This window comes from Mesitornis unicolor, unplaced genomic scaffold (genome assembly GCF_000695765.1).
Source record: "Mesitornis unicolor isolate BGI_N332 unplaced genomic scaffold, ASM69576v1 scaffold28929, whole genome shotgun sequence".
NCBI lineage: Eukaryota > Metazoa > Chordata > Aves > Mesitornithiformes > Mesitornithidae > Mesitornis > Mesitornis unicolor.
In genome coordinates, this window is record NW_010209776.1 from 18,374 (window position 1) to 33,504 (window position 15,131).

The window sequence follows — 15,131 nt, forward strand, 5'->3', positions numbered from 1 at the left end:
GAATGCCTCGAAAAGCAGAAACTGCCTAATAAATGCCATGACAAAAGAAGAAAAATGTCCCTACAAGCCAAGTGCTTATGTTTTGGCACAAGCAGCGGCTGGGACCCCCAGTGCAGTGGTATTTTGGCTCAGCCCATGAGTTGTCTTTGCCATGTTTATGTTGGGCTCACAGATAAGCTGTGATGTATGGGCGTTTGCATCCAGCAGCCCTCCTGCTCTGCGTCCCTGTTTGCTGGGGTCTGGGTTTTCTTTCTTTAAGCACTGAATATGCATGAGAGAGGAATATAGGGAAGAATATGAAGCTGCAGATTTTGGGTTGACTTTGCAAATCTTGGAACTGGCTCTGAGGAGGAAATGGCAGAGGTGTAAGTTAACCCTGGGAATCAGCTCTCTGGCATTCACGAGTTTCTTCTACATTTGATCAGATTTTTTCTTCACCACTGGCTAGAGAGAAAATAGCATCTTCCAGAACAAACTGTGATGAATTTGGATTTAAATTGCTGTTCCTATTAATAATTTTCCAAACTTTTCCTGTTTGGATCTTTATCAGATTTGCAAGATACATTTCTAAGCAGCAGCATATATATTCTCAGGCTGGAAAGTTAGTCACAGATCATACGCATTACAAATGTCTGTGGGACCTCCACCCACCTTGGTTACTAAATTTTTTTTTTCTTTCATTATGTTTGGCACCGCTCCCCAGTCTTTTAAAGGCTCCCCAGCCTTTTAAAGAATTAAAGCCTTAAAATAATAAATCTAGAATAAAAGATTACATCCTTACTATGGAACTAGAAAACAGTTCCAAAAAATCATATGAGGAAAATGTAATAAATAAATACTATTGCATTTGGGTCGCCTTCTGTTTACTCCAGTTACACCTGGACTCCCACTGTGGCCCAACTGCTCTGTGTTTTAGTTCAATAGTTCCATGTTCGACCCTGCTTCCTGCCCTGTGCCTGACCCTGTGTGGTCAATGTGTCCCTTGAAACCATGAACACCCTTGAAAATAAGTGTGTGTTTAAGCATTTCCTGAACTAAGGGGCTTTGCCGAAGGTCATAGGTCACAGATGAAAAAATGAGTGTGAAGGGTATACATATGTATACATATACATCTCATATGTCTTCTCCCTGGGAGACACTGCTCAAAGGGCAACATGAAGGTGCTAGGTAAAGCCCAAAGACATTTAATGAAAAGTGATGCTGTTCTTTTGGACTTCATTAGCCCTCTGTAGACTGTTACAGCTATTCAGTGCAGAATTATACCTAGCCAGTGCAGTTACATTAGTAGTTAAAAATGAATGGTTGACAGAAACAGGTCTTTTTTCATCTTCAGAAGAATTTTTGCATTATTGTGCAATTTCTATATCCTACTATTTGCATTGCTGTTATGTCATTTGGGTGATCTCCAATAAGAAGAAGCTTTTTATTCAGGGCTGATCCAGACCATTATGTCTAGCCTGCAGTTCCAGTCCCTTGGGCGGCGTTTGAGTCCGTGAGGCAATATTGTCACCCTCAGACCTTTTTGCTCGTCAATACTGCACAAACACTCTGCATGGCTTTTCAGTGCTTTTCATGTCGATTCGCTCTTTCTGCCCTTTCCTGAGAACTGTGGCCTCTTTTTCTGGGATGCCATTAGCCACATGGCATGGAAAGAGCATGGCCAGGCCCGCGTGTGTGAGGATACAGAAGCGAGGCTGGCCGGCTGCCTGCAGTGTGACTCAGCTGCCGCTGCCCTACTGCTGACAGTGTCTCTACAGTACAGCTCTTACAACATGTGGTCCTCTGGCCTGCAGTTACACATATGAGATTATTCACATACTGCTTAGGTAGCAGAGTTAAAAGGTCCAAAAGCTGAGAAGCTGGGGACCTTGCAAGGGATTTGGTCTGGCTGCACAGCTGGAACATCTATTTCCATGTGGGTCCCTAAACAGACAATCTAAAGGTATGCTCTTATTTGTTAAAAAAGACTTATTGTTATACATCCCTAGTGATTTCAGTGGATGAATGAGGAATGGAAAGGACAAGTCCCTCCAAATGAATGGCCCAGACTGAGCAAATGAGACCTCAGCTGAGTTAATGGTGAAGAAGGAGAAGGGCTCTCACTCCAGCTTATCAAAGGATGCTTTGCTTTTACCTGGACTTTGCTGTCCCCATAGAGTAGATCATCTTCAGCTTTTAGCTACTAATTTCCACATTAAAACCAAACAAGCACTGTGGGAGGATGGTTACTGTTTAACTTTATTAAGTGACGTGGTCTGAAGTGTTGCTCCATGAACCATTCATAGAGCAAGCATTCAGCACAGCAGAAGCTACCAATGGGCCAAGAGTAATGAGCAATTACCCTGAAGGTAACATCTGGTAGAAAGGTACCTCCAGTGACACTTCAGTCTTTTCCTTTTCTAAGCATGTGCAAATTGTCACGGCCTAAGAAAAGAGCATTCATTTCTACAAGTGGTTAGTAAAGCACTCATCATTCTTGTCTGTATTTCAGAAGTGTATTAAAGAGCTATCCTGCAGCATGTGGAAAGCTTAGATACAAAGATGCACTGTTAAGATGGCAGCAGTTTTTGACATAATAACCTGGCCAGTAGTACATGGAGACGTTCTTCTTTTCTTTCATCATTGTGACCCACAAAGGCTCTGATCCGTTCCACCAGAGAGGCAGCAGGCTTTCTTTATTCACACCAATATCAAAAGATAAATTGGTCTTTTGGTCCCACATGTAGTTTCCAATCATCTGATGGACCTCACAGTGACGACCTTCAGCAGGAGAGAAAAAAAAAGCACAATCAGATTGGTGTTCTACAGTGGAAGAATGCCACCAGCACTACCAATCACCTGCAAAGCTCATCTTTGAAATCAGAGGCCTCTTTCCTTGAAACTGCTTATATGATCTTGACTCTGTTGCCTTTATTGAGGTTCTCCAGGTAGCAGTCTATATCCCCCATTTCGGCCACTTAAAAGTTAGTTGCTCAAGCTTGTCAGCCACCTGTGTTCTCTTCACAGTCAATGGAGAAGAAGAGGCACCTCTAGAAAGCAATTCATGCCATCCTTAGAGAGGCATCTAAGGTATCTGGGAGGTTAGTAAAGCACTCATAATTCTTGTCTGTATTTCAGAACTGTATTAAAGAGCCATCCTTGCAACCTGTGTCCTGCTCAATATGCTGTACCCAATCTGTAAACACAAACCACGGCAGTGGCAGCCTCTGTGGGTGCCACGTGTTTGGGTGACACCTTATACACATGCAACATCTGCCAAGTCTGAGGCCATTTTAAGGTACCCACCAGCGCACAGACCCGGGGGGCTGCAGGAAGCAGTCTGTGAACGGGAAGGGATAAGAGCACAATCTGGAAACAAGGAACAAATTTTGTGAAACTCACATTTCCCCTCTCTTTTATCCACAGGGCACATTGCTTTTCCACAAACAAGCAAAAATTAGGCTAAAACCTTTAGATATTTCTTTTATTTTCTGTTACTTTTTTTTTTAATGAACATGCTTTGTTCTTGATTATCAGGACAGAAATAATTTCACCAGACATTTTCAGCCCTCTTACCACATCTTGGGGGCCTTTGGGCAGCTCTTTATTAGAAAAAGCTAGTATATAATAGCCGAAAGATGTATGCTGTTTCTTGTCGTCAGAAGAGAAGATACTGCATTTTAAAAGTTAATCTACAGGCCAATTAACAAAAATGGGAAAAGAAATGTTGAAGATTAAGTTGTACTGGGAGTTCACGATTTCTGTATCTTAAAAAGCAAGACTGATGCATGCGTGAGACAGTCTCATCATTAGGTGGTGATTCACAATATCACAAGGCTCCAGATAACAAGATTTTATTATTGTGAGATTGAGCATGGTGATTAGAACTGAAATGACCTTGGCATGCTTGTTTTGAAAAGGTGTCATTTAGGCAGAGGACTCTGTATACTTTGGATACATGTGACCTGGAAATGGCTTTTGAACTCGCCTTACCTACTGTGAAGTATTTCAATCATGCAAAACATTTCCTCCTCCCTAGGGGAGAAAAGCAGTCCCAATTTGTGGCAGTGACTATCCACCCTATTAAACCAAACATGTTTACTATAGGAAAAGTGGTGGATCGGATGGGCAGCAATCTGTCCTCCTTAGGCAGCCAAGTGCTTTCTTCTTTATAAGACTAAAAGAGCTAGAAGGAAGCCTCTATAGCACATCAAAAACACAACCTTCCTACTTGGAAGACAATCCCATCTCTTCAGCTTCTTGAAGTCTATGTACGCCTGAGCATGCATCAACCATCAACTGGTGCCAGCCTGTGAAACTCACAGGTTAGTGCTGAAGCTGTTGGGTCACATCTTTGTATGAGGTATAGTGTAGTCCTCATATAGAAACAATAAGCTCCAGCTGCTGCTGCTGTGAGCTCCCTATAGGACTTAAGTTCTACTGTTTGCCCACCTTTTAAAGGAACAGAATGGAGATTGTTCTTTTTAGTGTTAATGGCAACTTTGATTAACTGTGTGCACTAATACAGAGGAGAGTATTCTTCTGATCTCCACATCAGGTAAGTTCACTCTTCTATGGACTCCAACTCTCTTTTTTTCATATTGAAAAAGAGGCCTAGAAGACTTTAGGACATCAGTTTTTCATTGCATACATTTCTGGTCTACTGGGCCAGAAGAAAAGATCAGATGAGCAGACAGACCAAAAGATATGACCATTTAATGCTGCCCAGAGCCATTCGCGCCTGCTTGCCTGAAGCCTATGTCCCAGAAAGACCCCAGACCTCCTTGGAAGGCATTAATAACCAACTAATCAATCGCTTCCTTGGGTTGCTTGTCCCAATATTTATCATCAGTAAACACTTTTCAAAAAGTATGCCTGGTCTCTAATCTTATTTTTGACCTTTGTTAATCTTCAATCATGGCTATTCTCTGCCTTGCTCACTATATTTAAAAGTCCTGCAAGAGCTGGCATTTCTGCCCCCCACTCCCCAAAGACACTTGTACACAGAATTAAGGTCACTTCTCAAATTTCTTTTGGGTCACCTGTACAATGCCAGTTCTTTACATCTCCTGTTGTAACTTCTCTTCCCCAGTCTGAGAAAATGACTTTTGGTGATCTGCTTTTTAATGATTATCTAAATAGCAACATGGTGTTAGACAGTCACCATAACACATCGAAATTATTATTGCTTCAATTACTGCAGCTTCCCTCTGTAATCAAACGTTATCTTCATAGTTTCAAAAGTAGAAACAGAGCAAAAAGCAATTTCAGCATACAGATGTCATTATTTAAACTCACTGCAATTGTAGCAAAAAGCACCCCTTCCTCAAGCAACAGAGGAAAACAAAGAGGGTATAGTTCCCGGGAATATGATAACTGCTGTATCCTTCTGGACGAGAGCCAGCAAAAGCATTTGTAAGTCTGCATGCTGCAGCTTACTTGGACACTACACTTCTTACAGCATTGGCTTTGTCTGAAGCACATTCCCATGTCTCTAGGCACTTTTGTCAGCATTTAAATTAATCTATGCAAAACAAAGATGAAATTAAAAAGCACCCAACAAAACATGCAGCCACTTGGTCATCCACAGCAACAGCACAGTAACACTAAGTGCTGTGCACCCTACACTGACTGCATGTGAGATCTGGAAAGGAGAGCACACTCCTATAGACCCTATATTTTCTACAGGAATGACCTTTCTTTCGCTGACTGCAGGGACAGTGCATAGGGTTGCCACTAGGCATGATATATCATACAGGGACCACCTGCGTCTAAATCTACAAGAGAAAAATGCTCTTCTGAGACACTCAATGATCCTGTTTTTAAAAGAGAGGCAGTGTATGGCAGACAGGCGATGCTATACCTGATGCATTGGGCAACAAAACAGAGCTAAATAATCTCTGCACTGAGCAAATCAGATTTATCAGAGAACCCACACTCTGTATATCAGCCAGCTCAGCAAAGGTACCATGATCTGTACCCATGTGCTGTATGTGCCTTTACTTGAATGTGCTATGTAATACTACACGCGTGCCTTGCCATGACGGTGGGACCATTCCCATCATGATGTCCCCAGGAAGTAACAAGAGCAAGCACAGGCTGCCATGGGGTTAAGTAGGCTGGAGAGCCCTCCTGGAGTCCTGCTGGATGACATGCACTGGGAAATGCTCTGCTCTGCTCATGCTGCCTGCTGGCAGGAGAAAGAAAGCAGGACTTTAAAGCCCCCAGTACCATATTTCTGCTCTGGAGCAGATGCTCTCCAAGGACTGAGTCCAGCCTCCGGAGCATCCTGAAGGGTCCAAATCCGCTACTTTGATATGTGCTCTTCCCCTGCTAGGTCTCATCTGCCCTGTTTTGAAAAGACCACAGGGAAAAGACAAAACCAGTGTGCTAAACCTTAACTGGCCCGGAGAAGACAGAGAAGCTCATGAGAAGTCAGAGGGAGCGCTGGTCTGGGCAAAGAGGCCCTGCCACCTGCAGGCCCCCAGACAAAAATGGCACCTGCAAGATGTTCTCAGACAATTTGTCTTCTCGGTAGAGCTTGTTGGCAAGGTCTTTCCAATTTTTATGACCTCCAATTCCAGACAGATCCAAAGCAGAAACACCTTGGTCGGGCAAGACTTTGCAATTCAAGTAGGAGCACCTCAAAAGGTACAGAAAATCTCTGCTATGCAAAGCATTATTTTTGTCTCCTGGAGGAGAGTCACTTACTAAGAGTGTGAAACTCTTAACTTAATGGTTTCATAATAGGGCCAGGGCTGGAGTGCAAGAAAATTGCTTTCAAAGCACCCAGTTTAGGCTTTGCAGATGCTTGCTTGTGCGGAAAGGCAGGTCTTATGTCACTAGAGAGCAGGTTGCATATGAACTTGCCTTAGAGAAATCTTTCTGTTCTCCATTTTGAAAGTGTTGCTGTTTTTCTTTTTTAACTGGTAGAAAGCTAACAGAGTTTTTTTGCAACATTTTGTGTATGTGCGAAAGAGGAAAATCTTGGCACTTGGCCTTCCAGCCTTTCTGCAGACAGCGAGTAAACAAAGTGAGATGAAGAATGTGAAAATTAAAAACCCTACGGGTTCCCACTCTCATCTCCAGCCTGTCCTTGCTAGGACAGTATCCCTTCCCTGACAGTTAATAGGATCACCACAGACTTCTTCATGCTCTTTTGCTTCCCAAACACAATTTTAGAAATGGAAAGCTACTGAATCCAAGAAAAAGAAGAGACTATTGATTTAAAAACCGAATGTCAGAACCAGATTTCTTTTAATCTTTGCAGCTGCTGACTTCCATGATGGTTAAAAGAGGAGAAAAAAAAATCCTATTCCCTTGTCACTCATCATGGCTTTTTTCCTCAGCTTGGACAGTGAAATTAAGATAGTTTCAGTTCATTTGTACTGATAATCTATTGCCCCGCTGTACTCCTACATTCTATTTTTTATGTCCCAGCAAATATGCAGCTATCATTTATGTAGTTAAAACCTTGCTCAATTGCTAAACAGAAGTTGTCAGCATCCTACCCTGGACCAGGCAGGAGTCTGGATACTGTTAACTGGGCAGGAGAAACAAGGCTTCTGCTACAGCCATCACCAGACAGGGTTTCCTCCAGGAACCACGTGGATGGAGAGTGGAGATGCTGTGCTGTGAACCAGGATGTCTCTCGCAGGAAATGGTAAGTGTGGTAGTCTCACATCCTAAGTGTGGTAGCATACCCAGCAGCCAGACCCTGGAGGACTCCAGGGCAGGGAGCCCAGAGGACATTCGCTCCCAAAAAGTGGGGCTGAGCAGTCCATATTGCATGTCAGCAGCACGGTGTACATTGATATTTGCTGTGCTTAGGGGAAAACAGGAGCAGACTGGCTATTTATCATACGTCCTCCATCCCACAAGCTTCATGGGACCTCACAGCATCTCTGCCAAGTATTTAAGATCAGGTTCTGTCCTGAGGCCCCTCTCTGAGCAGCTCCCCACTCCCCCACCCACTTCTGCAAGCAGGGACTGTCTCCACTTCCCATGGAGGCCACGAGAAATACGGCTCCTGGACACAGGGCTGCGCAGCTGATCAAGTAGCTGGCGCATCCTCATGGAGGACCTGCCAGAAAAGACCTAATTCGTTGTTAGGATCTTGGAAAATAAATCCTCCCCAAGTTTCCAGTTCAGATGTGAAACCATCCACCCATGTTTATGCTGGCTGGGGCTGGAAAATGAGGGGCCTCTGTGTGCCTTGAGCTGGGGGGGCTTCAACAACCCCTCAACAGCTGCAGGTGGGTGGGTGAGGAAGACCCAAAGCCCTCAGCATGAGCAGCTTTTCTAGACAGATGTGGCATGAAGGGTCTGAATCAGTAACTCGTGCTTGCAGTGGAGGTCACAGGTCACAGGGAGACCACAGACCTTCCATTTAGCTTGGCGTCAGAGGTCCCTGTGGAGCCAGACTACAGCAGGGAAAGGGAAAAATTAAAAGCTCACCACAGGAAAAAAAACCCAAGGTGGCTTGTGTCCTTAACTCCTTTCTCTGTAAAACAGACAGCACGTAGCATGATTAAGTGAGCCTTTTGGGATATGTGTATTTGGAATCCTTCTTCCCTTCCTTGCCAAGCCCACGTGAAGCCCCACAAAGCTCTCTCAGACACATGTGTCAGCAGCGACAGATCCTCTTACTTAATTTACCATTTTAGTTAAGCCTTTCAGGTCAACAACCACAGTATCCTAACAGGAGCATGGAGAGCTGGGACACCAGGTAGGATTCAACCTGGCAGCTCAGAAAACAACCCAGCTGCTCAAGAACCAGTCTTTATGCCACTGTGGAAGCCAAAACTGAGAAAAGTGGCATGAATGAAGTTGTTATGGAGGATTGATTTTCAAATAGTGAGATTTTGAGTCAGTACATACTTGGGCTACCTTGCACACTGCTGGATTTTTGTAACAAATTTCTCCCGTTGCACGTCAGTGATATCCCTTTGCACCAGCAATGACTTGGCTGGTGTTTGGTGCTTCTTCAAACAAACGCCATTTGTCTTTCAGCTAATTCAGGGTAATGCTTTGCCTTCTTGTGGAGCTGTGAGCATCACCCCAGCCTGTTCCTGGTGGGAGACCCTGTAGGGTGCTGGGTGGCAGCTGTGACAGTGGGTGCCACTCCCGCGGAGCAAGGGGAGCTGGAGAAGGGCAGTGTGACCTGGGAGGGCACAGTGGGTGCAGGAGGGAGCTGGGGTGCCTGTGGAGGGATGCCCCAGGGCAGTAGGTCTTCTGCTGGCTCACAGGGAGACAGGCACTTTTCCCCATGCTCTGAATCACTCAGTGGCTTCACATGAGGAAGACAAACCATCAGTGTTCCTCATGTTTCGCTCTGTTTTTCTTTCTCATAATTGCTGTAGGTGTGGAGGAAGGGAAAAGACCTCTAGGCAGGCCCCAGGCTTTGGGCTGAGGCTTTCTGTGTCACTCCTGAAAGCTCCAGCAAGTATTTTCTCGTAGGTTAACAGCAGTGGCAGATTTAAGTAGGAGGGGCCTCTGCCGCGGAGAGCTCTGCCATCACCCTCTAGCACCCTGTGATCATAAGCAAGTCACCTCTTTCACCCTGCTTCCCTTCCAAAATGTATCCACTTTGTTTACCTAGGCTGAGCCCCATTCCTCCCACCCTGTGATCATAAGCAAGTCACTTCTTTCACCCTGCTTCCCTTCCAAAATGTATCCACTTTGTTTACCTAGGCTGAGCCCCATTCCTCCCACCCTGTCTGTGCTTCACCTAGCACCTAGTCTCAGCAAAACGCACAGATAAGGAAGCGATGGGAGTGTTTAACCGAAAAAGTGGTGGGATATAATGAACAGGTCAGGGGCACAGAAATGTGCAGGTGGGGCCAGAAATTTCTTAAGCTGTTTTAGCTGAAAAAAAGCAAATATACTATGAAACTACACTCACAAATGCTAAAATATGGCATTTTAGAGGTTAAAATGTGAGTTTTGTAACAGCTCACGATGCAGCAGTTCAGGACAAGATGAAAAGAATAGCCTGTCCTTGTAGTCCCTGATTTCCCAGAAGATACTGTGGCAGTCCTGCACGTCCCAGTTGCAAATGGAAGCAAAACCAGTTACAGCACTTCTCACAAGAGAGGCATGACTGGAGAGATGTGATGTAAGCTTAAATCCCATACAGCAGCAATGGGGAGATATCCACTTGCCCGTCCCTGAGCAGGTCACTACAGTGCAATGCTCATGTCACACTGTCATGCTTGTTTTTTCCCCAAAAGCTGCCCCAGCTTTCCAAATCAAATGTGCACAGACTGAACACAGCTAATGCTACATCTGCATCATGCCCCATGCTCCTAACCCCACCACATCATCTAAGACATGACATCTCCTTCTTGTGGAGACTCCACTGCGGCACTGGGAGCAAGAACAGCGCAACCATGGGATTTACCCTGTTGTCATGTCAATACACAGTCACACCGAGGGCTCAAGTGCAGTCTTGGATCTTTCTTTGGGCATGGTCAACACCTCAGTTTGGTCCTCAGTTGGTTCCTGACCTATTTAACACTGCTGTGACTCATGTGTTATGAAGGTGAATCATTATTTGCAATTAAGTTGTTATTTGCATTGAGATCCTCATCATGAAGGCCAGGAGACCTGCAAGAGGAGTTGAGTTTGGTCTGACAGATTGTCTCATTTCCTCAAGATGAGGTGTAGAAACTCTGGTGGTACCCTAAAAACATAAAAGCCTAGTACTGCAGTTTCATTATCTAAAACAAAACTCCTTCTTTGGTAGCACAAAAGAGGATGTTTTCAAAACTCCTCAGAAGGTTGATTATAGACTTCACCCTACGCATACTCACTGAATAGGAGAGATGATTAGATGTGATTAGGAGAGAAAGCAGTCACTTTCCCTGTTCTCTTTAACAGCTTCATCTGAAGGCTTTTTACAGATGAGGTATTAAGCTGGTTTGCCTACATACACTTAAAGACCAAGGTCCACAGTCGAGTGACATCGTTATTTTCACTCGTGATGTTTGGTCTGCATTCGCGCATTTGCATCAAGTCGTTAAAAAAATTTGTGGCAGTTTTGTACTCTTTTCAGAGATGAGCAACAGAAAGGCGTTCCTCTCCTAAGATGGGGAGGAAGGAGTTAAGCAGTTTCAAAACAAACTGGGCACAACTGATGTCAGATTTTTGTCTGACAATGGCATCTATTTGCTTTCCCAGCAAGCAGTATATGGACTGCTGGGCATTGTATTGTTCCCGGGACAGCAGAAGATACCATGTATCTTTAGAGAGGACAGAATTTCTCACTTCTTTTTAGCTGCAAGGTCTTGTTTGTCGAATAACTCTGGGGGGGGAAAAAAAAACACAACCAAAAAAAACCAAGCAGAAACTCCAGAAAAACTTTTCTGGTTTTTTTTTGGTTTTTTTGGGGTTTTTTTTGTTTCTTTTTTATTATTATTTTTTATTAAATGTTGTTTCTAGGGTGTCTTTCTCTGATGCAAAGGGCTCAGCCGTACTCTGCACCTTTCAGGAGTCACTGTAATCACATATTGCTCCACTTAGATTAAAAGGAAACCAGCACCATGAAAATCATGACTACCCTCCCAATTTTCTGACAGCTTCTCCTGGGCAGTCAGAAAAAGGGAAACTGTAGGAAAGCAAAAGTAAAAATCCTTTTTATTTGCCTATTTGGGATTATCTTAAAGATGTAAGGACTTAGGGCAAAGTTAAGACAGTGACCTGCGAAAGTAGAAAGTCTGTGAAGTTTACAAAGAAACTTTGTGCTGAACTTGCCAAAACAGACTTGCTGGCTGAAAAGAAGTTATTACATCGGTCACCCTCAGTTTACATGCCTTTTTATTAGTTGGAAAGGCTCTCAACAGGCTCCTTTTCGTTTTCCATGCATTTCCCACTCGTATTTGTGTTCAGGATGCAGCTGTCTCCACCAGTGCTCCCACTGGGGACCTGGATGGCCATGCTGCCACAGTCACAGCAGGTTGGGACTCGGCAGCACCGTGGGAAAGCAAAGAGGAACTTCAAAAATCAGCTCCACACAGCGTTTCCAAGTTCAGAGCAACTTTTGGACAAGCAATCCTGAGCTGTAATGCTGCAGTGCTTTTAAACTCCCAGCTAAAAGCAAGACCTCTGTTATTTTTATGTCATCTTTGCAGGAAAAAAGTCACAGGGAGCTGCCATCTACTTTGGCACAGGGAGCCGGTAGCTCTGAGGAGCATCATCACAGCAAAATGCAGGTACTCACCTGTCATCAGCGTGTAGTAATTTGGGTAAGAGAGACTAGGGAAGTCTGGGGTCATGTAATCCACCTTCACCCCCATGTTCACAATGTCCCGAAAGCCCGGCAGACCCTCCAGCTCGCTGTCGTCGATGTAGTCGAAGCGAAAGCCATCGAGGAGGAACACCAGGAGCTTGTGGTGGGCCGAGGGGGCGGCGGGGGGCGGCACGAGGGCGGCGGTGAGGAGGGCGGTGAGGAGGCTGCGGCTGCCCATGGCGGGCAGGAGCGGGAGATCTGCAGCGGCTTCGGGGCTGGACCTGGCACTGCTGTCCTCCTCCCGCTTCCACCGCCCGCGTTAAAGCTGCAGCACTGCCCCGTGCACGCCTTGGGCACGGGAGGTCATAGGTTAATTGCGAGCAGATGATTAACTTCCAGCGCGAGGAAGAGCTCGCTGCTTCCCAGCTGCAGAAAAAATGCGTTGCGGCGATGGGGAGAACACAGCGCAAAAACAAGTGGAGCCCGTCAGGATGCTCCAGAAACCCACCCGAGCAAGGGTGAGTGAGGAGGGAGCCCCCAGCCACGCTCCTGCCTTCTCGCCAGCCAGCCCAGCTCCGAGCTGGGGCTGTGACTCACAGGGGTATCACAGAGAGGGGCTGCTTGCTTCAAAAGAGAGCGTTATGTCTCCAGCCAGGCAAACGTGTTCTTTCCTCTTATCTTTCTGGCAGTGCCTTTTGATAGAAACTGAGGTTAAGGTAAAGATGCTTCCTGGCTGGGGAGGTGGGGGATGTGAGCTGAGATCCAGTGTTTTGATGTCACAGCTGTACATAAAAGCTTGGGCTGAGCAAGCTCACCCCCGCCTAGACCCTCTCCTCTCCACTCTCTGCTGCTGTGGGACTAATCCAGCTCTGAAGCACTAGTAGAAAAACCTGATTTTCAGCATTAGACAGAACAAATGACACATTTCTTTTCTGGTTGTTTATATTATTACTGGTAAGAACTAAGTGATGTCAAATTTCATAGTAAAAATGAAAAATTGTACACATTTTAGACACAAGTCACCACAAGGTTCTTCTCCTGCAGCCACAGGAACCTAACTATACCTCTAATGCCATGCCAGTGCCTACTGTACACTACAAATACATATTATCTCACTTTATTTGTGTTTCATTTGTTTTTCCCAAATAAAAGAAGTCCACAGCTCTGCATTAACTCTGAAACACTGCAGGTGAGGAGGAGCTACCTGCTGGACAGAGCTGGGATGGGGAAAGGGTAACTTTTGACTTTCTCAGCACTTGAGGAGCAGAATGCAGCCCTGAGGATGGGTGTTTTCAGCCCATGTCTCACTCACTGTGGGAACGGCCCCTGGCAGATGTTTACACCTGGGGAATGTTGCAATAGCTGGCCACCACCTGACGTGGACATCTGAACATGTTTGCTCCTCAGAAAGCTCCCAACTGCACGTCCAGTGTGTCTGGTTGCCTCTTACCAAACATGGGGCTGATGCAAGCTCAGCAAGATGGCCTTCAGCCTCCCAGATGCTTGTTTGCATCTGTGCAAACCCCCCTCATGTCCTGGCCTGCCTTTTGCACAGCTTTGTACTCGCTACCAGTGCCTATGAGCAAGAGAAGCCATTTGCCGGTCACCCACTTCTCCCAGGACATGGCCAGAGAGGTGCTGTCCCTGCCCTTCTCCCATGGGACTTCCAGCTCAAGAGAGATGTCCTGCCAGGGGAAGAGGTTCTGGGGTTTCTGTAGGAGGGAGTCGCTGAAGGCGGGTGGAAGAGGATGGAGGGGGAACCAGCAATTGAGCAGAGCTGCTCAGGCTCTTCAGCTGGTGATGCTCGTGTTTACCTTCCCGGTCAAATTCCTCATGTTTCCTCCCTGCCAGTGGATTAAATGCACTCCTGATAGACATCTCCCTCTCTACAATCTGCCCAGCCTCTCATTTTCTTCCTTTTTTTTTTACAGGCCCCTTTTTCCATCAACCATCTCGAAGCCCAGCACTTGGGACCTACCCTCGTGGAGTTACCCCTCAGCCCAGCCTACAGAGCAGACATTGCCTGGGAGAGCCGGGCAGTACCAGTGTGCTTTAACCTGAACTTTGAAGGAAAACACTCAAATCCTGCAGTGTGAGGGGAAAGCCACAAGGAAGGCTGTGTGACCTGGGCAGCCGGGCTGCGTTTCTCCGGCGTCCCAGCCTGTGCAAGGCTGCTGCTGCCCTGCCCACCGGGAAGGAGGCTGCAGCTGCGTCCCGGGCTGGTGGGCGACGTGACCGCTTGGGCAGCGGCGCGGGCAGTGCCTGCCTGCGGGACGGCACGTGCTGCCTGTCACACCTACAAAAAACGGATATCTCCAGGCTGGATCTGCCTCTTCACCTGCCTTCCAAAGGGAATATGCACATCCTCCTCCTGCTGCCCCTCACAGAGCCTCCAGGATGGGAGGTGGCGCAGCAGAACCTGTGTTCAGAGGCAGCACTTCTACCAGTGCTTCCTGCGGGTTTTCACTATAGCAAAAACTGTATGTAATAGACTTGGAGCCACCTGTACTGTTGTGTCTTGGCCAACACCCTGTGATAATGTACTACATCCATATTTAGATTCAATGAACTCAGAAACATGTCCAGAGTGGTGAGGGTGATATGATTATACGCCTCGCAGCAAACCTGGTAGGACATTCACCCTGATATCTTGGTTTGTCCTCTAATGGGTGGCTTCTGGGTTTGCCAGCAGGGCTCAGCAGAAGCAGCAGCAGCTCATGAAGGGATGGGATAATCATGGAGACTCAATCAAGTGTCCAAGCTGGACTCCCACTTGAAAGGATAACCAGGTTTTTGAGGTGGTTAGACCAAGAAGCTAGGCTTCCATCATGAGATGGTACAAAGATCTGTCTTCTTATCATTCTGTGGCATTGAGAAATAATGTCTTCCTTTCAAGAGGACTGCAATGTACAGGTTGACAGCT

General features: G+C 46.0%; 1 protein-coding gene across 1 annotated transcript in view; it reads right to left on the reverse strand.

The window, feature by feature from the left end:
* Positions 1–12,446, reverse strand: part of ENPP6 (ectonucleotide pyrophosphatase/phosphodiesterase 6) — a 27,106-nt gene extending 14,660 nt beyond the window's left edge. Inside the window, exons 1-2 of the mRNA XM_010192963.1 lie at positions 12,200–12,446; positions 2,581–2,760 (exon numbers count right to left, since the gene is read on the reverse strand). Of these exons, the coding sequence (XP_010191265.1) occupies positions 2,581–2,760; positions 12,200–12,446 (427 nt within the window). The remainder of the gene's footprint in view (positions 1–2,580; positions 2,761–12,199) is intronic.
* Between the last annotated feature and the right edge of the window lie 2,685 nt (positions 12,447–15,131).